Here is a 20,398-nt window from a genome sequence, read left to right as displayed (position 1 = left end):
GTAGTCTACGACAAAGGGCTGTTTATCAAGCAGACCAGGGCACAATACACTTACACACAAGAACATCAAGTTCTTGCCTTTCCAGGAAACAAAGCGATAAAACTGGCCGCGGCACAAGCTAGGGCTCAAAGGGCTCATCGAGCCTTGCTGCCTACATGACCATAATTCACAAAAGCTCCTACAGCGACTCCTGTCGTCCGCCACCAGTGCCAATAATAAATCAATTCAACTCCAGCTTGCCTATCTGTGCTTTCCCAAACCTAAAACGTATGCTGCCTAACCCTACTTCTTAAATTGAAAAAGAAAAAACAACAACCCAAAACTTCATTTACGCTCTCGAGTTGTCACTCCTCCCATTCCGAGTCGATCCATATGCTGGACTCCTACGCACATCCTCCCACGTGGCGTTGAGGCGTCTCCCCGTAGCAGCCAACAGGCCTTCCTCCTCGGCATCCTCGGCATCCTCATCCAGCTCGGCGATATTTACTCTTGGGCTGCGCACAATGGCTGTTGCGAACACGATCAAAAATACGGCCAAAAAGGCAAACTGGGCCCAGAAATCGACGATGCCAAAGAATGGCCACGTCATGGTAATGCGGTTCAGGAATGTAGACATGACGGATGGCGTGCAAATGTCCTTGGCGTGCTTGAAGTCGAGCTGCTCCGAGCAAGGACGCACAAGATCTGGCTGGCCTTTGCAAGAGGGCTGTGCGCCGGGGTACTCGGGCTTGTTGGAGCAGAATGTCTGCGTGCCATATATGGAGTACTGTGGCGCCATGAACATGCCGACGGCATAGTTGATGGCGAGGACGGCGAGCGTGAGCATGACGGTGGCGATGAGCAGTGCCTGGGGGGCAGTTCTGCCGCGGCGGATTTGGAAGATGCGGATCCAGAGGAAGCGGATGCCGACGGTGGCGATGCCCGAGATGGTGCTGCTAAAGAGAAAGAGGATCAACAGCGCCATGAGGACATAGTCGATAGGAAAGACGCGGGCGAGCTTGACAAAGACCCAGTTGAGGGGCTGGAAGATGTGAATGTTACCGAGGATGTAGCCGCAGCGTTGCTTGCATACCGAGTTTTTGGCCTTGTCGATGCCCGTGATGAGCATGGATACCCATATAAGCAGCGAGGTGGCCAGGAGAAGGATGCCGCAGAGCATCTTGAGTGGCCGCAATAGAGCACAGAGCCTGAGCCAAGCTTGATATACTCTGCTCTTGCCTTCGCCCTGTGCTTCGGCAGCAAGGCGTTCGCGACGCACCAGCGTCTGCTCTTCTCTAATGAGCGCATCAAGCTCACGACGGTCCTTGCGGGACATTCCGTCTTGGCGGCCGGAATTGCGCATCTCAAGCTGGCGCTGCCTTTCGCGGTTTTGCTCCAGCTGAGAAGCTGTGGTCGCGGAGAGCTGAGGCGCCGACATGGAGGGCGCGGATTTGATAAAGGCAATGGGCATCATGGCCAGGCCCGAACCCGTGTAGACGACGTACAGGAGAGTTCCCAATGTGATCAGCAGGCCCAGGGCAAAGGTAAGGGCCTTTTCTGCATGATTCCGCGCAATTAGATCCTTGAAGTAGTCCAAGTCCCAGTGTGCCTTGGACGAGTCCCCTGGAGACGGCATGAAGAAGCCCAGCAGGAACAGTACGACGACCAAGGCAACAAAGAACAATGTGTACTTGCACGCAGCCCAGAATCGGCTGTGCCATGTCCTTCCTTGCTCCTCAAACTCGATCTCGTCATACTCCTCGTACCAAAAGTAGGCGAAGGGAATGACGACCAGACATAGCAAGGCGTCGGCGCTATACAAGCAGTAGTAGACGATCTTGAGGGTAAGTAGGATGCTGTTCACTCTCTCGGGAGTGGCCCAATCCTTCTTGGCGCCTTGCGAGACGGAGTTGGTGGCGGAGACGAGGGCGATGTCGACGGGCAGCAGCAGGACGGTGGCGAGCAAGGAGGTGAGAGTGATGATGGCGACGATGCTTACCACGGCGGAACGGTCGCGCGGGGTCTGCCAGGTAAAGGTTGTGATGATGGCTGCAAGGAAGCAGAGGACGACGGCTATGGCGTATGTGGTCCAGATCAAGCTGGCTTGCACGAGACCTGCGTCAGCCATGGTGGACGGTCGGCATTGGTCTGGGCAGACGGCGTCGCGAAGTGGTTCACTGAATTGGTGGTCGGTTGATATGAATAGATGGCAGATGGGGGCTCGAGGGCGAAGCTGGACGCGAGATGCTGAAGCTGTTGAAGCCGAGCAAAGCGGGAGGCAAAACGGGCGTGACGCAACGTGGGTTGGCTTTAATGTTCGGGCTGTCGTGGAGCCTCGATGATGGAGACGTCATGGATACGAGACGGCAGCAAGGAACGGGAACGTGCAACCAGGCGACGGACGGGTAGACATTTCAGCCGGGGTTCTGGCGCCATGTGATTGGTTAAAGCTCACGCAGGTATTCTGGTACACCACTGTTCCATGCCTGGTTCTGGGTGCTTTCAGTGTTTGTTTCAGTGGAGCTTGCTGCATGTGCCCTGAGCCGAGACATGGCGAGCTGGCGGCGCAAGTGATTGCTGGGCAACTGGCATCCCATGTTTCGAGGTCAAAAATTCGGATGGTGCGAGGCGTTTGGGACTAGCATTTGCAGGTACAAGGCTATGCTAGTTGGGTCTGAGTATTTGAGCCAAGATGACATCTGGAGCATTGAGGACTGGAGCTATTCATTCATGTGCGGTTGGAGCTAGGCATGGCATGCGTGCAGTCCCTGCACCGTCGACAAGTTTGTGGGTGCTATTGACCGTCTACTTAGTACTTACGTAGCCCCCTGCTAATGCACGTGTGCACGCCAAGCAGGCACCACTTTATTGTTGCCGGCGCGGCTGCGAATTGATCCGCCCAAATCTCAGTGGATCGCGAAGCCTTTGTGCATCCATGCCTGGAGCTCACCAGAGTCACCACCGTGCGCAGCGCACCTTGAAATTCAGCCTTGGCTATTTGCGATCCTCGACATTGCCGCGCAAATACCGCCCATTGCCGCCGCTCCGAAGCCGCACATCCTCGCTCGACTCTCCGGAATCCGGCTGGCTTCATATTTAACTCGTCCGGATGCTGGGATAATGGTCTTGCGCCATGCAGGTGTACACCGAGCTCGTGCCTCCTTCGGCCGTCACACACTCCTTGAGCTTGCCATTGACTTCTGCCTCTGCCAATAACCTCGTCGTCGCCAAAGGCTCCCTTCTACAGATCTTTTCCACCAGATCAATCCCTGCCGAACTTGATCCTCAAGCCCAAGACGCGCAATCCTCCGTCAAAGAGGACCATGTACATTTCGACCGCCGCGCCAACGACGACGATGGCCTCGAATCTTCTTTTCTCGGCGGCGAGTCACTCATCGTTCGAGCCGACCCCTCCAACATTACCAAGCTTGTTCTCATCGCCGAGATTCCATTAGCAGGGACTGTCATTGGCCTGGCCAGAGTCAAAGTCAAGAATACACCATCCGGAGGTGAAGCCTTGCTCCTGGCTTACAAGGCCGCCAAAATGTGCCTGACAGAGTGGCATCCTCAGAGGCACACACTCGAAACCACATCCATTCATTATTACGAAAAGGACGAATTACAAGGCGCGCCATGGGAGATGCCCTTTGGCGACTATGTCAACTACCTCGAGGCTGATCCTGGCAGCAGATGTGTTGCTTTCAAATTTGGAAGCAGAAACCTGGCCATTTTGCCCTTTACCCAGAGCGAAGAGGATTTGGAAATGGACGATTGGGATGAAGACCTGGACGGGCCCCGTCCCGTCAAGGAGGAGCCACCTCTGACCAACGGAGACGGCCCGGGAGACCACGACTTGGTCAAATCAAGATACACTCCGTCATTTGTCCTGCGACTACCGCTTTTAGATCCATCGTTACTGCATCCTGTACACCTTGCCTTCTTGCACGAGTATAGGGAACCCACATTTGGCATTTTGTCCTCGATGCAGTCACCATCAGCCGCGCTTGGTATCAAGGACCACCTCACTTACAAGGTCTTTACTCTGGATCTGCAACAAAGGGCATCAACGACTATTCTGTCAGTCACGGGACTTCCACAAGACCTCTTCAGAGTCATGGCTCTTCCCGCCCCCATGGGAGGCGCCTTGCTCGTGGGCGAAAATGAGCTTATCCACATTGATCAGTCTGGCAAACCTAATGGCGTGGCTGTAAACGACATGGCAAAGCAAATGACATCATTCAGCCTAGTGGACCAATCTGAGTTGGGCCTGAGACTGGAGGGCTGTGCCGTTGAACTGTTGGCAAATGATATTGGTGAGCTGCTGTTGATTCTGAATGATGGGCGTCTAGCCATCGTTTGCTTCCACATCGACGGCCGCACCGTGTCTAAAATTTCCATCAGACTAGTAAGTGCTGAATACGGAGGGAATTTGATAAAAAGCCAAGTGTCTTGTATTTCGAAATTAGGCAGCAATACCCTTTTCTTGGGCAGTGAAAGCAATGACTCCATTGTGCTGGGCTGGTCGAGAAAACAGGGCCAAGAGAAGAGAAAGAAGTCGCGACTCTTGGACCCAGACCTTGCTTTGGATGTTGATGATCTCGACCTGGATGATGATGAAGACGATGATCTCTACGGGAACGACGCGAGCCTGGCCAAGCCAAGCCACACCATCAACGGGGGCTCCAAGCCGGGCGAAGTCAGCTTTCGCATCCAAGATGCCCTTTTGAGTATTGCACCCATTCGCGATGTTGCTTGTGGCGCTCCCGTATTGGTGCCCGACAGCGAGGAAGCAACCTTGTCGAAGGGCGTAACTGCAGAGTTGGAGTTGGCATGCGCCGTTGGGCGAGGGCCCAGCGGTTCAGTGGCAATCCTCAATAGAGAAATCCAACCCAAGGTCATTGGTAGATTTGATTTTCCGGAAGCACGAGGCTTTTGGACCATGTGCGCCAAGAAACCCTTGTCAAAGGGCGCAGCGGTAGCAAGCGACTTCGACACAACTGGACAATACGACAAGTACATGATCGTGGCCAAGGTTGATCTTGACGGCTATGAGACGTCGGATGTATATGCATTGACGGCGGCTGGGTTCGAGACGTTGAAAGACACCGAGTTCGAACCAGCTGCTGGATTTACTGTGGAGGCCGGAACAATGGGCAAGCAGATGCGAATCATTCAGGTTCTCAAATCCGAAGTCCGATGCTATGACGGGGGTATGTATTCCTCTTTTTTCTTTATTCTTTTTTTACAGCCGAGCATTGGGAAGTGCGGTGTGTGCTAATTTGAGCCAGATCTTGGATTGAGCCAAATCCTCCCCATGTTAGATGAAGACACAGGGGCGGAACCGCGAGCTACGAGTGCTAGCATAGTCGACCCATATCTGCTTCTGATTCGAGATGATAGTAGCATCTTTATCGCCCAAATACATAGCAACAACGAACTGGAGGAGGTTTTAAAGCCGGATGGAACCCTCAAGTCGACCAAATGGGCTTCAGGATGCCTGTACAATGATACACAGGGGATCTTCCAGAATAATGTCAACGAACAGCAAGCTGACGAGACGGATCGAATCATGATGTTTTTGCTTAGTTCAGTTGGTGCCTTGCATGTAAGTCTCTACATGAAGCTGATTCGGGTGCGTCGCTGACAGACGTAGGTTTACGCACTGCCTGATGTGTCCAGGCCTGTGTTTGTTGCAGAGGCTCTTACTTCGATCCCACCCTTCTTGTCGGCAGCCTTTGTAGCCAGAAAGGGGGCAAGCAAAGAGAGCATTACGGAAATTCTTGTGGCTGATTTGGGCGATGCCATTTCACAGACGCCATACCTGATTGTAAGTGTCTTGGAGTGATTCACATTCACATACTAACCATGTTAGGTACGACATGCTAGTGATGACTTGACCATCTACGAACCTGTACGATGTCAAGCAGAGGGCGACGCTGAGTTGTCAGCCTCTTTGCTCTTCAAAAAATGTGTCAACACATCACTTGCCAAGACGGCTCCAGAGGTATCCGAGGATGACGCAGAACCACCGCGATTCGTGCCACTGCGACGGTGTGCAAATGTGAATGGTTATGGCGCCGTCTTTCTTCCAAATGCCTCACCAAGTTTTGTGCTGAAGAGTAGTCACAGCGAGCCGCGGGTGATGGGCCTGCAAGGCTTGGGCGTTCGAGGAATGAGCACGTTCCACACTGAGGGTTGTGACCGAGGATTCATTTACGTCGACATGGAGGGCATTGCCCGAGTAACGCAGCTTCCAAGTAACGCCAACTTCACCGAATTAGGAGTTTCCGTCAAAAAGATAGCATTGGATGGTGATGTGGGCATGATTTCGTATCATCAACCTACGGGCACTTATGTGGTTGGCTGCACCAAGCTGGAGCAATTTGAACTTCCTCGAGACGATGATTATCACAAAGAATGGGCAAAGGAGACTAGCAACTTTCCGCCAACCATGGCACGAGGCATCCTGAAGCTCATTAACCCAGTAACATGGACGGTAATCCATGAGCTGGAGCTGGAACCTTGCGAATCGATTGAGAGCATGAAGACTCTACACCTTGAGGTGTCAGAAGAAACCAAGGAAAGGAAAATGCTCGTCGCTGTCGGCACAGCGCTGTCCAAGGGGGAGGATCTGCCAACCAGAGGACGAGTGCAGGTGTTTGACATTGTGACGGTGATTCCAGAACCAGGGCGGCCAGAGACAAACAAACGCCTCAAGCTAATCGCCAAGGAGGAAATACCCCGAGGCGGCGTGACGGCCTTGTCGGAAGTTGGGGCGCAGGGATTGATGCTCGTCGCCCAGGGCCAGAAGTGCATGGTCCGCGGTCTCAAGGAGGACGGATCTCTGTTGCCTGTAGCGTTTTTGGACATGAGCTGCCACGTAGCCAGCGTCAAGGAGCTCCCCGGGACCGGCCTCTGCGTCATGGCAGATGTGTTCAAGGGCCTGTGGTTCGCAGGGTACACCGAAGAGCCCTACACGTTCAAGATATTGGGCAAAAGCAGCGGCAAGCTGCCCCTCTTGGCGGCCGACTTCTTACCCGACGGCGAGGACTTGTCCATGGTGGCGGTCGATGCGGAGGGAGACTTGCACATCTTGGAGTTCAACCCGGAGCACCCCAAGTCGCTGCAGGGCCACCTGCTTCTGCACCGGACATCCTTTGCCGTCACACCAAACACACCCACATCGACACTTCTCCTGCCGCGAACCCACTCCCCATCCTATCCGCAGGCTTCTTCCTCGTCGTCACACATGCTTCTGCTGGCCTGTCCCTCGGGCCAGCTTGCCGCGCTCTCCCCCCTCGCCGAATCCACGTACCGGCGCTTATTGTCCGTCACGAATCAGTTGCACCCGGCGATTGTTCCCCACGGCGGTCTTCACACCAAAGCACACCGGTATCCAGACCCGTCCTCGGTAGCGGTGGGCGTGGAAACGGCAGCCTCGTCGGGCAGGGCCTTGGTCGACGGCACGGTATTAGCCAGATGGAGCGAGTTGGGGGCCGCAAAGCGGACAGACGTCGCGCTGCGAGGAGGCTACGACGGCGTCGCCGATTTACGCGACGACCTGGAAGGTGTGCTTGGGTGGTCTGCAATGGCGTACTTTTAGGGGTGTTCCGACCAAGACAAGGGGGTCAAGTGTAGATCGAATAGCAGCTGTTGACATTCACATCCTATCTATCCATCTATCTACTGACTTGACTAGATGCTAGCAATTCGTGGCAGTAGTCGTAAACATGAATCCAGTGACGCAGTTGACGGCGCTTGGCACCGTTGCACAAACCGTCGTCGTCTGCTGCACCACGTTGGTGGCCTTTGTACACCCGCACGGCAGCGTGAGAATCGCTGAACAACAAGTCAGTCAGTCTGTTCTAGCTCCTTCGGAAGACGGGATCCGAAACGTACCGTCGGCAATGCAGCCGCCCAAAGGATCGTACTGGCAGCCCATGGTCTTGTTCCCGTACCACGTGTGCGTGGTCGTGACGCCGCATTCCGAGAGGCCGGGCGTGGTATGAGGCGGGTTGGCGGTGGTGGGCGTTGTCGTCGGCGCCGGGCAGCCCGGGATGTCGGTGTGACTTGGCCGTGGCTTCGTGCCGGGTGTGACGGCGGAGGCGGAGGCGAGGCAGCTATTTTGCGCTTGTTAGTCTATATGTAGGGGCGGTCGGTGGTTGTTGAGGCTGTCACGCACCCGAGGGCGAGGGCGAGGGCGATGGACTTCATTGTTGGGACTGGGAGGGGTAGAGTTGCTCTGTGTGGTTTGGGATACAGGGGAGCGAAGGGGGTTTATATATTGTCGTGACAGGGCTGGGATCGGGTGATCAGCATCTCGTATACATCCGAGCGCATGTGGCGTGAATAAGATTCCTTGAAGCTTAAGTTGGCGCGTGGGGGGCGTGGCTTGCAGTTACGAGGGAGCTGAAAGAGTCGAGTTGGTGTGAATCGGCGGCGCGGGCATTGCCGCTTTTACTCTAGACGCTGGGAGAGTTTGGTAGTTTCGCTAGGTTTATTAGTTTGGGGGTTGCCAACGTTATAACATCTCTTGGCGGGTGCGTTGCTTGATGGAGTTGCTTCATCTTGTCTTCCCGCTTGAGTTGTTGTAGTCTCAGTTGGCTACGCCGTCCTATATACGGCCTGACTGGTCTTGGTTCGACCGTTCCTGGAAAGTCCCCATGGGTGATGCCTAAAGTTAGGAGCTACAGAGAAATAACGGGATTGTCTTGTTTCGGACTGGGGCGCCGCATTGTGGTTAACGGCATATGCCTAGATTGGCAGAGGTCTCGGACTGGCGGGCATGGAGCACACTACTAACCCTAACCCGACTGCATGTGATGCAGACATCAGGGCTTTGTACCATTGCACTTGGCTCGTAGAAGCACCTGCAAAGAACTCTATATCTTGATTCCGGCTATTAAATTCCTTCCGTTTCTTTAGCCTTGTTATTCCCGCTGTGTGGTGTGTTGTGTGATGTAGTACCCGACCGAGCGGGCCACCCTCGGCCAGATGTTGAAATGCCAGTTATGCAACATCTCAGTTCCTATAGGCTTTGACCGACAGTTTATAACGGAATTTATTAACTTATTAGAAAGGAAATAATAGTATATTATAATATATTATAGTATATTATCTAGTCTGGTAGTATATAGCAGGATATATTAGTGGTAAATTATAGGGGGGGTGTCGGACCGTACAAGCTGTGTTGAACCGTACAGGAATTTCGGGCCGCCTAACAGACGGTGCAAAAGATGCTAAATAGTCCAGAAAAAGCAGGCTTTTATATATATTAACCAATCAAAAAGAGGGGGAAAAAAGGAAAATAAAAAGGAAGGAAGAAAAGTCAACAGCCTCACAAGCCACAGCTAGTCAAGAGGTCAAATTACAAGAAATTACAAAATTACCACTACAGCATATTACACATATTCACGTTAATCAGCAAGTAATTTTCATATATAAGTCTTTTACATAGATTAGACCGTGCCTATACCGTCCAGTAGCTTCCTGTACCGTCAGCAGCTTTCTGCACCGTTCAATAGCTGCCTGCACCGTTCAACAGCCCCCTGTACCGTGCCCGTACGGTCCGACACCCCCCCTATAATTTACTACTTATGTAGATAGACACCTGCTTTAGGTTACTACTTCTTGCCTCCGTTAGTCCACGAGGTCTTTTACATGTAAAACATAGGAAACTTGAGTGGACAGAAAAAAAAAAGATAAGTATCTTGCCGTTCCTCGTAGGCTCGTAACTTCCTAGTCCCCAACCATGCTGCATTGCGCCAATCACTCGGCAAAACTTCTACGCGATGAGTGTTCAATTCCCCAACCTCGGGCTCTATCCAACATCCGAGTCGTCTTATATAGGAGATGTCGTCTTGTGCACACTAGAGATTTGTCTAGGCGCCCCGTGCTTGTGCTTGTGCTTGTTTCCACAGCGCCGCCCTCAGGCTCTGTAAGAGGTCTGGAAGTTGGCGATTCATGTCCTGCTTTTCTTTGACTAACTTGCAGGCATCTCCAGCGCACATCTTATCGAGCTCGTCTTCAAGAACGCTTTTAATGCGCGGAGTTGCATTCACGATGGCCTTGTATAAGATCTTTTGAGGTTAGTATTCACTGTTTTGTCTTTCACAGGAGTTTGGAGTGCTTGAGCTCACTGCCTCTTTCGACTCCTGCTCTGCGATCTTCTTGTACCGCTTGGTGAGGATGTTGGAGTTGATGTGGACGCCAAACTTTTCCTGCATCCTTTCGGCTATGGCGTCGTATTTCTCCCCCATGTTCTTTCTCTCGACGAGGAAGGCGTTCATCTCCTCGGTCCACTTCGCGCCCTTGGTAGAATGGCCGGGACGGGATGGAGAGAGACATGGAGTGCCGATGTCCGAGGAGGCGACTTGAGGCTGCGAGGCCGGAGTCGATAAAAAGCTGTCATCTATGACGGCTTCTGGAGTATCGTTTGTAGAGTTGTACTGATCCGAGTCCGACATCAGGAACGCCGTCAGAGGGGTCATCTGCCCCTGTTCGGCCTGTTCGATCTGGTCGGAACAGAACAGGTCAAAGCTGTACTGGTTGAAGTCGAGCTCCTCGCGACAACCCCCTGCTTGACCATTGTAGTCTAGCCAGGAATTGGGCTCAAGCCCCGAGATGGATGGATGGAATCCATCGGGACGAGCATCGGTAGTTAAGGGATTACCCTCGACTCCGTTCCCGGAAGGGATATTCATGGTCTTTGCGACTCAAAAGTTTACTATTGTGTTGTCAGAGACCATAGTAAGAGAGAGGGAGAGCCAAGATGTGCATACTTGTATCTGGGTATACTCGTGTATATTCGGCCAAGGGCCGCTATTGCTTTATCTTGCTTGCTTCCTTGATCACTGTCTGACACGTATGTGTTCGTGGCGATGATTAGAAGTCTTGGGGAACAGAATGAGAACAGAGGACTGAACAACGAGGAATCAAGGTTAATATGCACTTTTGGCATTGGCTCCCTTGGGCTTTCTGCCTTGGCTTTCTTGCAGCTTTCTGCCCTGGCTTTCTTGTAGCTTTCTGCCTTCACGGGCACTCTGGCAGTCTGCCATGCTCGCTGACGGGCGGCCTCTCTGTGTACGTGCACTGAGCCCCCCATGTCGCTGGATTTCTGCCCAAGTCCTAGGTTGGCTGTTGGCTGTTGGCTCATGTAGTGTTACAGAGAATATGCAGGTCGAGATGCGGCGAGGTGCTCAGCCGGTCAGCCACCGCGCGGCCCGTGTGATGGCAGTCTGCCAACCCAAGGCGCAGGGCGATCTGCCAATTTGTGACTCGTTTCCATGGCTGTACGTTGTCAACTAAGGCTACCAAAAGTCAGTGGACTCGAGCCCCCCGAAAAAACCATTTTTTGGTTAAAAGACCTGGGATACCGGTCCTCTTCCCACAGGCATTCAAACCTCTTCTTCACCGACAACTCCGCCAACATCCAAGCTGTGGCATCACACATACTTGTTCCCGTCGACACTTCGACTACCACGCAAGCCACTTCCAACCACCAACATGTCAAGGAGCTCATACAACGGCACCATCTGCATTCGCCCCGACCGCGGTCTCCGCAGGGACAATACACAGCAGCCCGACAACCATACCGTCAGTCAACTCTCCATCAGCAAAGACGACTGTACTAACTGTGCGAACAGATTGTCAAGCAAGCATTTGCGAATTCCATGCCTCAAATAATGGCAATCATATGGGAGGAGATGGAAAAACTTCAACGAGATACCGACAACGGGCAATCGTCAGGTCTGGCACCTTGATGATTGCAAGAGTGGGAGGCTTGCATTTTGGGTTGGAGTCATGCTTTTCTACTGTATAGAGATATTCCGGAGAAGAGGAGAAAGAGAACATATTTACAATCACGATGTTATGATGCCCATACTCTGTTTTGATAATGTGGTGGTGGTGCTGCAGGGCGGCGGCCGGATTGAAGGCACCAGTCTACAGAGCCGTTCTGCCGCGGAAGGACACAATTTTCGTCGGAATTTCATTCATTAATTCTTTTTTCCTCTCTGTATGTTATTTCTTGATGGCTTTGCCTGGGTAGTGAGCATCTTGTTGGCAGAAGCCATTGCAAATGCACATATGCGGCGCCCCTAGCTTAACACCTGTGACCTTGCGACCCCGTCGTAACCTGTACATCTTCAAATGCCAAGGTGGTCCATGGCAAGTCAGATGAGATGGCCTTGGATGACTCCGTAAAGAAACGTAGGAATCCAGATTACACGAGCGGATCCGCTCCATTGCTCACGCGTCCGAATACATGACCCGTCTCAGGGTGGCTCAAGCCCAAGGACAATGGGAAGTCCTAGATGACGCTGCAGCTGCCAGAAGTCTTTTTTGTGACGAGTATTTTGGCTGACAGCCTTGGAGAGAGTAAACTCCTCTCTCCGCTCGTTTCATGTCCTGCATTGCAGGACTGGCTGCCCTCTCGGGGCATGTGGTCATGTCCTGTGACCATGACAGTTGCCATAAGGGGGCGTGTAATATGAGCGCCTGGAACAGTAGTTCTGTTCAGCGAGTAACTTGCGTTGTTATCAGGGTTTTGGAGCACATGACCTTTGTTTACACAGAGCAGCAATCAGCCCCTGAACATGGAAGTCCAAGGGGCCAACCAGGTCTCGAGCCTTTGTGTACCTATCGTTAGGTTCAAGGGTCGGTCCGTGCCGCAACGCTGCGTGACCTCTTGTGTAACAGCAGTGGTCAATCCCGTGTTCACTGAAAGAAAAGGGGCAGGATCTCCAAATGAGGGAGATTCTGGGCACCACGCGGCCAAGTTGGCGTTGACTTGAACAGACTACAGGCCATGTGTCTATGAACATAGTACGGAGTAGTAGATAACTACTTGATGCCAAACTCTTTGTCAAAAGACGAGGCTTCGTGCAAGAGCAGTTGTGTGTGGAACATGAACACGGGTCTGGACTCGCTGTTGCCTGTAAAATGTTTCAACGGCACTGCCAAAAGTGGAGGCCTCCTGCTAGAGAAGATATTTTTGGTAGGTCTTCTGCTTTTCCTTGCAACACAAAACATTAGCTGCCGTTGAAACGGCCAATAAGTATGGAGAAGGGAAAGGAGGAAATATGATGGGTGAAGCGGCATCTCTTGTACTTTACCCAGTTCCGCTGGCGGCCGGAAACTTTGATCCGCGGTTTCAACATTTCTTATTCAAAACGGCTTAAAAGCGGTTAATAACTGCCTGGGTCAAGCAGCATTGTCAGCGTCATCACCGTCTCTCCAACCTCCAGCAGCCCAGCGCCGTTTTTGCCGCCACAACTCGCGGCCCAGCTCGACCATCAAACTCCTCAAACATATCTTCAATGTTCTTCACCGGCTCATCTCCCCCGTTGGTCTCAAAATGTGTCGCTACCAAGGCAGGGATACCCAGCCTTGCTTTCACGTCCCCCACATCATTATTCAGAACTAAAAGGGCGATAACGGTAAGGAGAATACCCAGAACTGCTAACAGCAAGTTGGCAGCCACCAGGCAACCCAAAGGCGCCTTTGGCACCTTGGCCACGATCATTGAAGACCGTAACTGGGCTTCCACGGCAGGCCCCGGCTCGAGGGCAGCACCAGAAGCCGCCAGCGCTATCTCGCTGTACGTATGAGCGAACTTGCTGGCTATCTCCTGTGCACTGTGGCTCTGCCAAACATCGAGACTGGTACGCTGGAGGATGTACGTATCCCCAACGTGTGTGTATGCTTGTGTTCCCATGACGACGCTGGTGGTGGACGAGTTACTCTCCAGCACAGAGACTTGTGTGACCGTGCTGTTGGCGGAAGTGTATACCATATCAAATACAGTAGCATTGCACAATACGACAAAGAGCACAGAACCGTGTTCGCCGCTCTTAATCTCGGGATCGTGGATCAGGTCTTGATTCAGTCCCACGTTCTGATTTGCGCTCACCACGGCAGCAAAGTAATAAGGGTTGGACATTGGAGTTTTTTCCGGGATGGTATCCGACAAGGTCGAATTTGTGAAATATCCCATGTTCATGGAATTGATGAAAGTTGTGCTGATAGTTCCTTGCATGGCAAAATCGCAACTGTACTTCGCAGAAGGACCTGATATGGTGCTGGTCGCATTGAAACAGCGTGTAGTAATAGGTGCGCATTTAGTTTGGACTGCCAGCGATGTGGCCACGTAATCCACGCTGCTCTTCGAGAGGCTTACCGGAAGGCCAATGTACGCATACTGATTACCAGCATCGTCCGATACGGGTTGCACCATGCCCCTCGTCGAGATATTTGCCAGAAGATTTAGCGACTCCTCAGCATTCCATAGGAATGTTGTCGACCCGGCCGGGTTCAGGTCGCACTGGGCAGTAAAGCTCTCTGTTAAATTTGTGCAGTTCTGATGTAGTCCAAAGCTAGCATCATCGAATGACACTGGCTCGAACTGAGTGAGAGTTACGCTCTTGGTTGTGAAATGGAGCCATGAATCTGTGGCAAAGACTAGCGCGCTGTACCAGATGTAAGTTACGATGAGCCAAACTGTCAATGATTCGGTGACCTCATTTCTAGAGAATTCTCACCTGAGCAGTGAACTCAACATCAAGATCCATATCATGACGACGACAGACCTCGCAATCGGTGCTCTCTTTCGCCACTTTGCAATGTAGGAAATGCAATACCACACAGAGTTCAAGTACGAACTGCAAATCATCCGGAGCATCAATGACAACTGGTACGGGGTCAGAGTTCCGGACCCAGACCTGAGGGTATTGACCGCGGCCCGAATCATTTCCCGGGCAGCCGGAAACGACGCCAAGGATAGAATGTACGTCAAGGTGAGGGGAGCGATTGTGCTGGACCACGAGGCCAGCGCAGTCAATGTCGTAGCACTCAGGTTGACATAGATGACACTGTCATCGTTCTCGGAGGCTGCAGCTCCTTGAATGTCAGAAAGAGGGCTACTGGGATATACCCGGTTTCTAAAGACGAGCCCGAGCAAAATGGCGGACAGTACTACTAGAGGCACCGACGACAAGATAGATGCCAGCAGTATATCCTTTACTGAACCGCGAATGTGTGTGTTTGGGGCTGCCATTTTGTAGAACAATTGTTGCTTGAACTTCGTGCTGCATCGGAACAATGTAGGATGTGGATTGCCTTCTAAGTTGCAACGAGGGAATTTAGCTCGAGCTCGACTGGCCGTTGATATATACAAATGCTAAAACGCTCGATGCGCATCTCCTAAAGTCTAGATCAGCCTGACGTGTGCCACAAAGTGCCAGGTCTGTTCAGCTGCAGCCTGGCAAGAAAGCCTATTTCAGTGGCGACATATGCAGAACCGAGTATATGAAGGTAATGGCATTTCGCGAGAAACATGAACGGCAGACTTGGGACATGCCGACCTGTTGAGCTGATTATTTATCAGCGCCATAAGTGAGTACAAGAAGGAGTGACTTGGAGAAACGGCTACTATGGCTTCCAGATATATACCAGTTCCTGTGACCCTTCAAGATATGGTGAAGGCATGGAGGCCCATGCCTACGGCATTCTGCTAACTGCCAGATTTTCTTTGGCCTGAGAGCTGTCCGCTGTAGCGTGGCTTGCCCCCTGGTCTTGACAACATCTTTTGAGGGCAACCATTTCATGCTTCTGTATCCATGGCATCCCACTGTACAGAGGCACACGTCGACAGGCCAAGAACAAGAAGATGCAGTCCAACTGCACGACGGGACGGCAATGTGACAAAGTACCAGTTGCTGTTATCAAAACGGTTCGGCTTCCTTGGCGCTAAACGTATTGTGGCTGACTGAACAGCAACTATTTATAGGTAAAATGGATCCGAATTCTACAGCCTTACGGCCACCGTTGCGGCTGGACCTTGCATCATGGTGCGCTTACGCTTTCCGTGAATGCGTGCTGAATGCCGAGACACAAGAGCGAATGCAGGTGATTTCTAGACGCCACCAAACTCAGATTTTGCATGCTTGGCCAAACCCCGGGTGGTTCCATTCTTCCTCAGCCGTGAGGTCCATGTCACAGAGCGGGTAGATACGCCTCTCCTCTGGATGACCGGCCGATTGTTCCTCAAGATTCCGCGCTTCCTTCTAGAGTCGGAGTTCTGGTCCAAACATCTCTGCTGCACACACGGTCGCGACCGCTCTCCCGGCATAGATGTCGTGCTCTGCGGTACCAAGAGATGCCAGAGTCACGGGGCTCCAGCAGCGCGCTCTGGACTTGCCATTCTCCTAATTCCGCCGCACTCATATCCTATCGCCAGAGAGAGGCATTTGCTCCCGCTGCAAGTACGGTGGTCGTCGTGGAGGTTATTTGTCGAATAGATAATACTGAGCACAGGTATCCAAATAGTAACCCGCGATTCTGCCACGGCGAGCGCATGCCGAGTTGGTCAAATTTTGAGAGCTCTTTCTCGCTGACGGTCAAGAGTAAATTCGGAGGTGGAGGCCACACGGTGACACGGTAATGGCGAAGTTGGGTCAATGTACTGGATTAGTATTCAGAGCGATTCGGCCATGCCAGCTGGTACCAAGTTGGATTATAGCCTACTGTGGAGAGGCTAGGGCAAAGAGGAGATTGTCATTGAATCATGCTCTGTATTGATAATCTTGCAAAGTCTAAGTAAAAGGTTAGAGGAGGTGAATGTGCAGATGGCTCTTCATCTGCACGCGAGGCCCGCACGTGATCACGTGAGACCCTCAACACCTGCCCTGATATTTCTTGACTCTTCATCATCTACCATCCAACCCTCTTCCTATGATGTTGCCTCAGCCAGTTTTAGTCTACGTCGCCCAAGGTAAGCTTTTAGCTGTGGTTTCTTTCTATGGTATCAGATAGCACTAATAGCTTGCTGCAGGAACTTCGCTCCGCAGGGGCTATTGGTACGAGTCAGATGCGACATGCCTCGAGGTGTTTTCCAGGGCCCTCGTGGGTCAAGAAAAATGCCCTAGTATGTCCTACAAACCACCTCATCCTTGAATACGATATGAATTAGTATCTCATCCAGCCAAAGGCAAACTATCCGCGTCGTTGGAGCAGAGCATTGACCTTGCTTGGGAGGATGTGCCCGATTTTGTTGACCCTTTTGGTGACCGCCGAGGTTGTGCATTCAGCGTTTGGATATTCGACCTCGACAAAGACCTCGTCTCTCTCCAAAAGAGATACCAAACCTGCTTTAGCTCTCTTGAACTTGCTCGGAAACGACTGCTCACTCTGGACGATTTTCAGGTACTGAACTCGCCCGCACAACCACTCCAGCGGGAGCCGAACCTCCCAGAGCCTTACTGGGAGCCTAAATTGGACCTCCTCCCGCGGATAAAGTCATTTCTTGCCAGACTTCTCCGTGATTTTGCTCACACGTGGCGTCATGTTCTTCGGAGGCCAATGAACACTATAGTATTTCAAAAGCTAGCATATGCTACCATCTGGATATCAACATTAGATTTTACTCTATTCGAGCGTGTGGTATTTGAGCACGTCTCAACTTCACCTCGTGATCCATATGTTGATGTAGTTGACCTCCCAGACTGGGAGGCCCCCGAGGAGACTCTCGTTCAAGCCGGATCATGTTGGTTTGCTCTTGCGCAAGACACTCGAGAGGGCCTTGAAATGGTACAACGTCATATGACCAATCATTTGGAAGATTCTGCAACAGCTGTGAGAACATATGCCATCCTGACCCTTCGGCATGTTGTTCTTTGCAAGGCACAAGGGAGTGAACTTACGTGGACGCGCTCCGAGACGCTCTTCGGTGACGGGTATACATCCGATACTGCCATCGACATGATTCTCTGGGCGATCCACACGACCAAGCCACAACCAAGTGCAATCAACTGCCTTCCCGTCGAGATCCAAGATAGAATTCTCTATTACGCAACAACCAGCTTTGTTGCATCAGCCAAGTTGGGCTGTACACTTGGCGCAGGATCACCCTTCCCTTGGGTCGATGGTGGTTTACAGCTTGAACTCCAAGAAAACAAGAGACACCGAACGGAGAGATCCCCTGTAGAATCCCAGATTTATTTTGGTGGAGTCATGAGCGGCTTGTCTTATAAGGGGGAACGCAGAGACGAGGGACTACATCTCCGTCGCCTCCTGGCTTCTGCTCCCTAGCGGGCGTAGTCAATCTGCGATGCTGGGTCTGGCCCATGTCCATCTATATAGTCATGTCCATGTGGCGTAAATGGCCACGAGGGAAGAAGAGTAAGCAGGGCGGTACCGACAGCGCTCAGCTTACATCTACCCGCTCTTCACACTCGTTCTCGCCTCACCTGGCGTGACAGTTGTCACGCGCCAAAATTGACAAGCTCCCGCCCACAAACCGACTTCTCTGTATGTTTCGCCATGAATAATATCCCATAATATGCAATACTTGCCCCTTCGCCAGGACAAGGTAGAATGTAACAGTACTGTCGATGTATATGTGACACCAACGGCCTAGAGCACCGATCAGGCCTACAGTCCAAGTCTCGGATATTCGCGACTCGCAATAATCAATCCCCTTACTATTCAACTCGGCAACACATACAAGGCTGATAATACAATTCTTCCCATCAAGTGCATGTGCTTAGCTATGTTCGTCCGTTATTCAACAGCCAAGTGCCATCCAGCTCGATGGCATGCTGTCTGATACCAGAAACTACATATACAAGCAACCATCTACCAAAATGCTACGTCTTTTCTTTAAACAGATGTATATAATTGAAGCCATTAACAAGGTTCATTATTATCTATAGCATTACACCGCCCATTAAAAATATAGTAAAAAGACCGTTTCGGTCCAACTCGAGAAAGGCATAAAATTTTCCGAACCCTACCCTGCGCCGACTTGTAGCCATTCATCACTGTTTAGCACATCCCTGCCCGACGGCACCGGTAAGCAAGGTGATTGCGGCCGTGAGTCCGTTGACGGCGTTGACCACGCTTGAAACATCGACAGAGCCAGGTTGCGCGGAGCCAGGTTGCGCGGAGCCAGGCTGCGCGGCGGAAACAACATTGCTGACAGGGATTGGAGATACCGTGTAGGTAATGACCTTTGTTGGGGCAGCGTTGTTCTCCTGGCTGTTTGGCACGCTGGTGACTGGAGGAGGCTGCGAACCGGTGTTGCCTGGCGCGCTGGTCTCTGTCTGGGTGTCGCTGTCGGTTTCGGGGCTGGCGTCAGTCTCTGCGTCGGGGGCGTCGCTGGTCTTGATGGTGGTGGTTTTGTCGGTCTTGGTGGCGGTGATGTTGGTTGCGTTGGTGCCAGCGTAGTTGGTGTTGGTGACACTGGGGCTGGTGGTGTTTGTGTTTTTGGTGTTGTTGACAATGGCATTAGGGGTGGCATTTGCATTAACAGTGTTGGTGTTGGTATTGGTATTAGTGTTGGTGTTGGTGTTGGTGTTGGTATTAGTATTGGCATTGGTATTAGAGTTGGCGTTGGTGTTCGTGTTGGCCGTGTTGGCACCGCCTGTGCCGGTACTGACCGTGTTGCCATTCGCGTTGGTATTAATGTTGGTGTTTGTGTTTTCAGCATCCCCATTGGTGTTGATATTGTTCGTGACGGTATTAGGAGAGCTCACGGCCTCCTTGGGCTCGGCAGGTTTGGCGCCATTGTTGGTCTGCCCGTTGGAGGCGCTGTTATCAGCCAGATTGCCATTCAGAGCCGTCACGCCATTGGCCTGGGCGCCGAGGACGTTGATGGGGAAGTCGAGCTTATTGCCATTCGCGTTGACACCAATCAGCGAGTTTGACGCATGGTTGGTGTTGACGTTGTTGGTGGTTGTGGTGCCGCCGTTGTTGGTTCTGGTGTTATCACTCTTGGGGGCGGATTCCTTGCCGCCGTTTGCAGCATTGTTATTTGTCTGTCCATTTGATGCCGAGTTGCCGGCCAAGTTGCCGTTGAGGGCATTCACGTCGTTCCCCTGAAGACCAAGCACGTTGATTGGAAACTTCAAGTCATTGTTATTGGCATTAATGTCAATTAGTGAGGCCTATATAGTAAAGTAATGTTAGTCATGTATATACTCTTGGACAGTTGGGCAGCGAGGCTCAAGGACGTCAAGGCATTGAGTGCAAAGCGTCTAAGTGGTGGTAGGGACTTACAGGCGAAGGAATTGGCACCGCCGAGACAGACAGGCACAGGGAAAGAAGGAGAAACTTCATTTTTAAGAAATATACGCCAAGGATAGTAAAAGAATGTAGGGATGAAAGGAATGAATTGAGCGAATGAATGGGCTCAACGTAAAGAGTATTTCGTGTGGTAAAGAACGTGGTTGACGAGCACAGGAGCACCGTAGCTCTTCAGACTACCTTTCTCTATTTATACAGAAGATTTCTCATGAGAATATACGGGCTCCTATCAAAGCGCAGGACTGTTACATACAACACGGACTTCAGGTACAACTCTTGCCGCACGGCACCATCTGACCCCGACGGCCACCAACGTCGCCTAATCACGTCAATTGAT

General features: G+C 51.9%; 8 protein-coding genes across 8 annotated transcripts; 3 read left to right on the top strand and 5 right to left on the bottom strand.

The window, feature by feature from the left end:
• Positions 1–328: 328 nt before the first annotated feature.
• On the bottom strand, positions 329–2,107 carry G6M90_00g027350 (uncharacterized protein; the record flags this gene model as incomplete). The annotated part of the gene is made up of 1 exon (XM_014692366.1): positions 329–2,107. The coding sequence occupies one exon, from the start codon at positions 2,105–2,107 to the stop codon at positions 329–331; it is 1,779 nt and encodes a 592-aa protein (XP_014547852.1).
• Positions 2,108–3,112: 1,005 nt separating this feature from the next.
• paa-3 (Protein cft1) lies at positions 3,113–7,582 on the top strand (the record flags this gene model as incomplete). The annotated part of the gene is made up of 4 exons (XM_014692367.1): positions 3,113–5,189; positions 5,268–5,584; positions 5,633–5,806; positions 5,852–7,582. 4 exons carry the CDS (start codon positions 3,113–3,115, stop codon positions 7,580–7,582), a joined length of 4,299 nt encoding a protein of 1,432 aa, XP_014547853.1.
• A 99-nt stretch (positions 7,583–7,681) lies between these two features.
• G6M90_00g027330 (uncharacterized protein) lies at positions 7,682–8,193 on the bottom strand (the record flags this gene model as incomplete). Its single annotated transcript, XM_014692368.1, has 3 exons — positions 7,682–7,818; positions 7,879–8,099; positions 8,162–8,193. 3 exons carry the CDS (start codon positions 8,191–8,193, stop codon positions 7,682–7,684), a joined length of 390 nt encoding a protein of 129 aa, XP_014547854.1.
• Positions 8,194–9,860: 1,667 nt separating this feature from the next.
• On the bottom strand, positions 9,861–10,682 carry G6M90_00g027320 (uncharacterized protein; the record flags this gene model as incomplete). The annotated part of the gene is made up of 2 exons (XM_014692369.1): positions 9,861–10,058; positions 10,119–10,682. 2 exons carry the CDS (start codon positions 10,680–10,682, stop codon positions 9,861–9,863), a joined length of 762 nt encoding a protein of 253 aa, XP_014547855.1.
• An 802-nt stretch (positions 10,683–11,484) lies between these two features.
• G6M90_00g027310 (uncharacterized protein) lies at positions 11,485–11,741 on the top strand (the record flags this gene model as incomplete). Its single annotated transcript, XM_014692370.1, has 2 exons — positions 11,485–11,574; positions 11,625–11,741. 2 exons carry the CDS (start codon positions 11,485–11,487, stop codon positions 11,739–11,741), a joined length of 207 nt encoding a protein of 68 aa, XP_014547856.1.
• Positions 11,742–13,204: 1,463 nt separating this feature from the next.
• G6M90_00g027300 (uncharacterized protein) lies at positions 13,205–15,034 on the bottom strand (the record flags this gene model as incomplete). Its single annotated transcript, XM_014692371.1, has 2 exons — positions 13,205–14,447; positions 14,520–15,034. 2 exons carry the CDS (start codon positions 15,032–15,034, stop codon positions 13,205–13,207), a joined length of 1,758 nt encoding a protein of 585 aa, XP_014547857.1.
• Positions 15,035–16,713: 1,679 nt separating this feature from the next.
• G6M90_00g027290 (uncharacterized protein) lies at positions 16,714–18,066 on the top strand (the record flags this gene model as incomplete). Its single annotated transcript, XM_014692372.1, has 3 exons — positions 16,714–16,750; positions 16,811–16,903; positions 16,967–18,066. 3 exons carry the CDS (start codon positions 16,714–16,716, stop codon positions 18,064–18,066), a joined length of 1,230 nt encoding a protein of 409 aa, XP_014547858.1.
• A 728-nt stretch (positions 18,067–18,794) lies between these two features.
• G6M90_00g027280 (uncharacterized protein) lies at positions 18,795–20,094 on the bottom strand (the record flags this gene model as incomplete). The annotated part of the gene is made up of 2 exons (XM_014692373.1): positions 18,795–19,922; positions 20,035–20,094. 2 exons carry the CDS (start codon positions 20,092–20,094, stop codon positions 18,795–18,797), a joined length of 1,188 nt encoding a protein of 395 aa, XP_014547859.1.
• Between the last annotated feature and the right edge of the window lie 304 nt (positions 20,095–20,398).

The sequence above is a fragment of the Metarhizium brunneum genome, chromosome 1 (assembly GCF_013426205.1).
Source record: "Metarhizium brunneum chromosome 1, complete sequence".
NCBI lineage: Eukaryota > Fungi > Ascomycota > Sordariomycetes > Hypocreales > Clavicipitaceae > Metarhizium > Metarhizium brunneum.
Note: the sequence above shows the minus strand (reverse complement) of the source record. Positions and strands in the feature narration are given on the sequence as shown.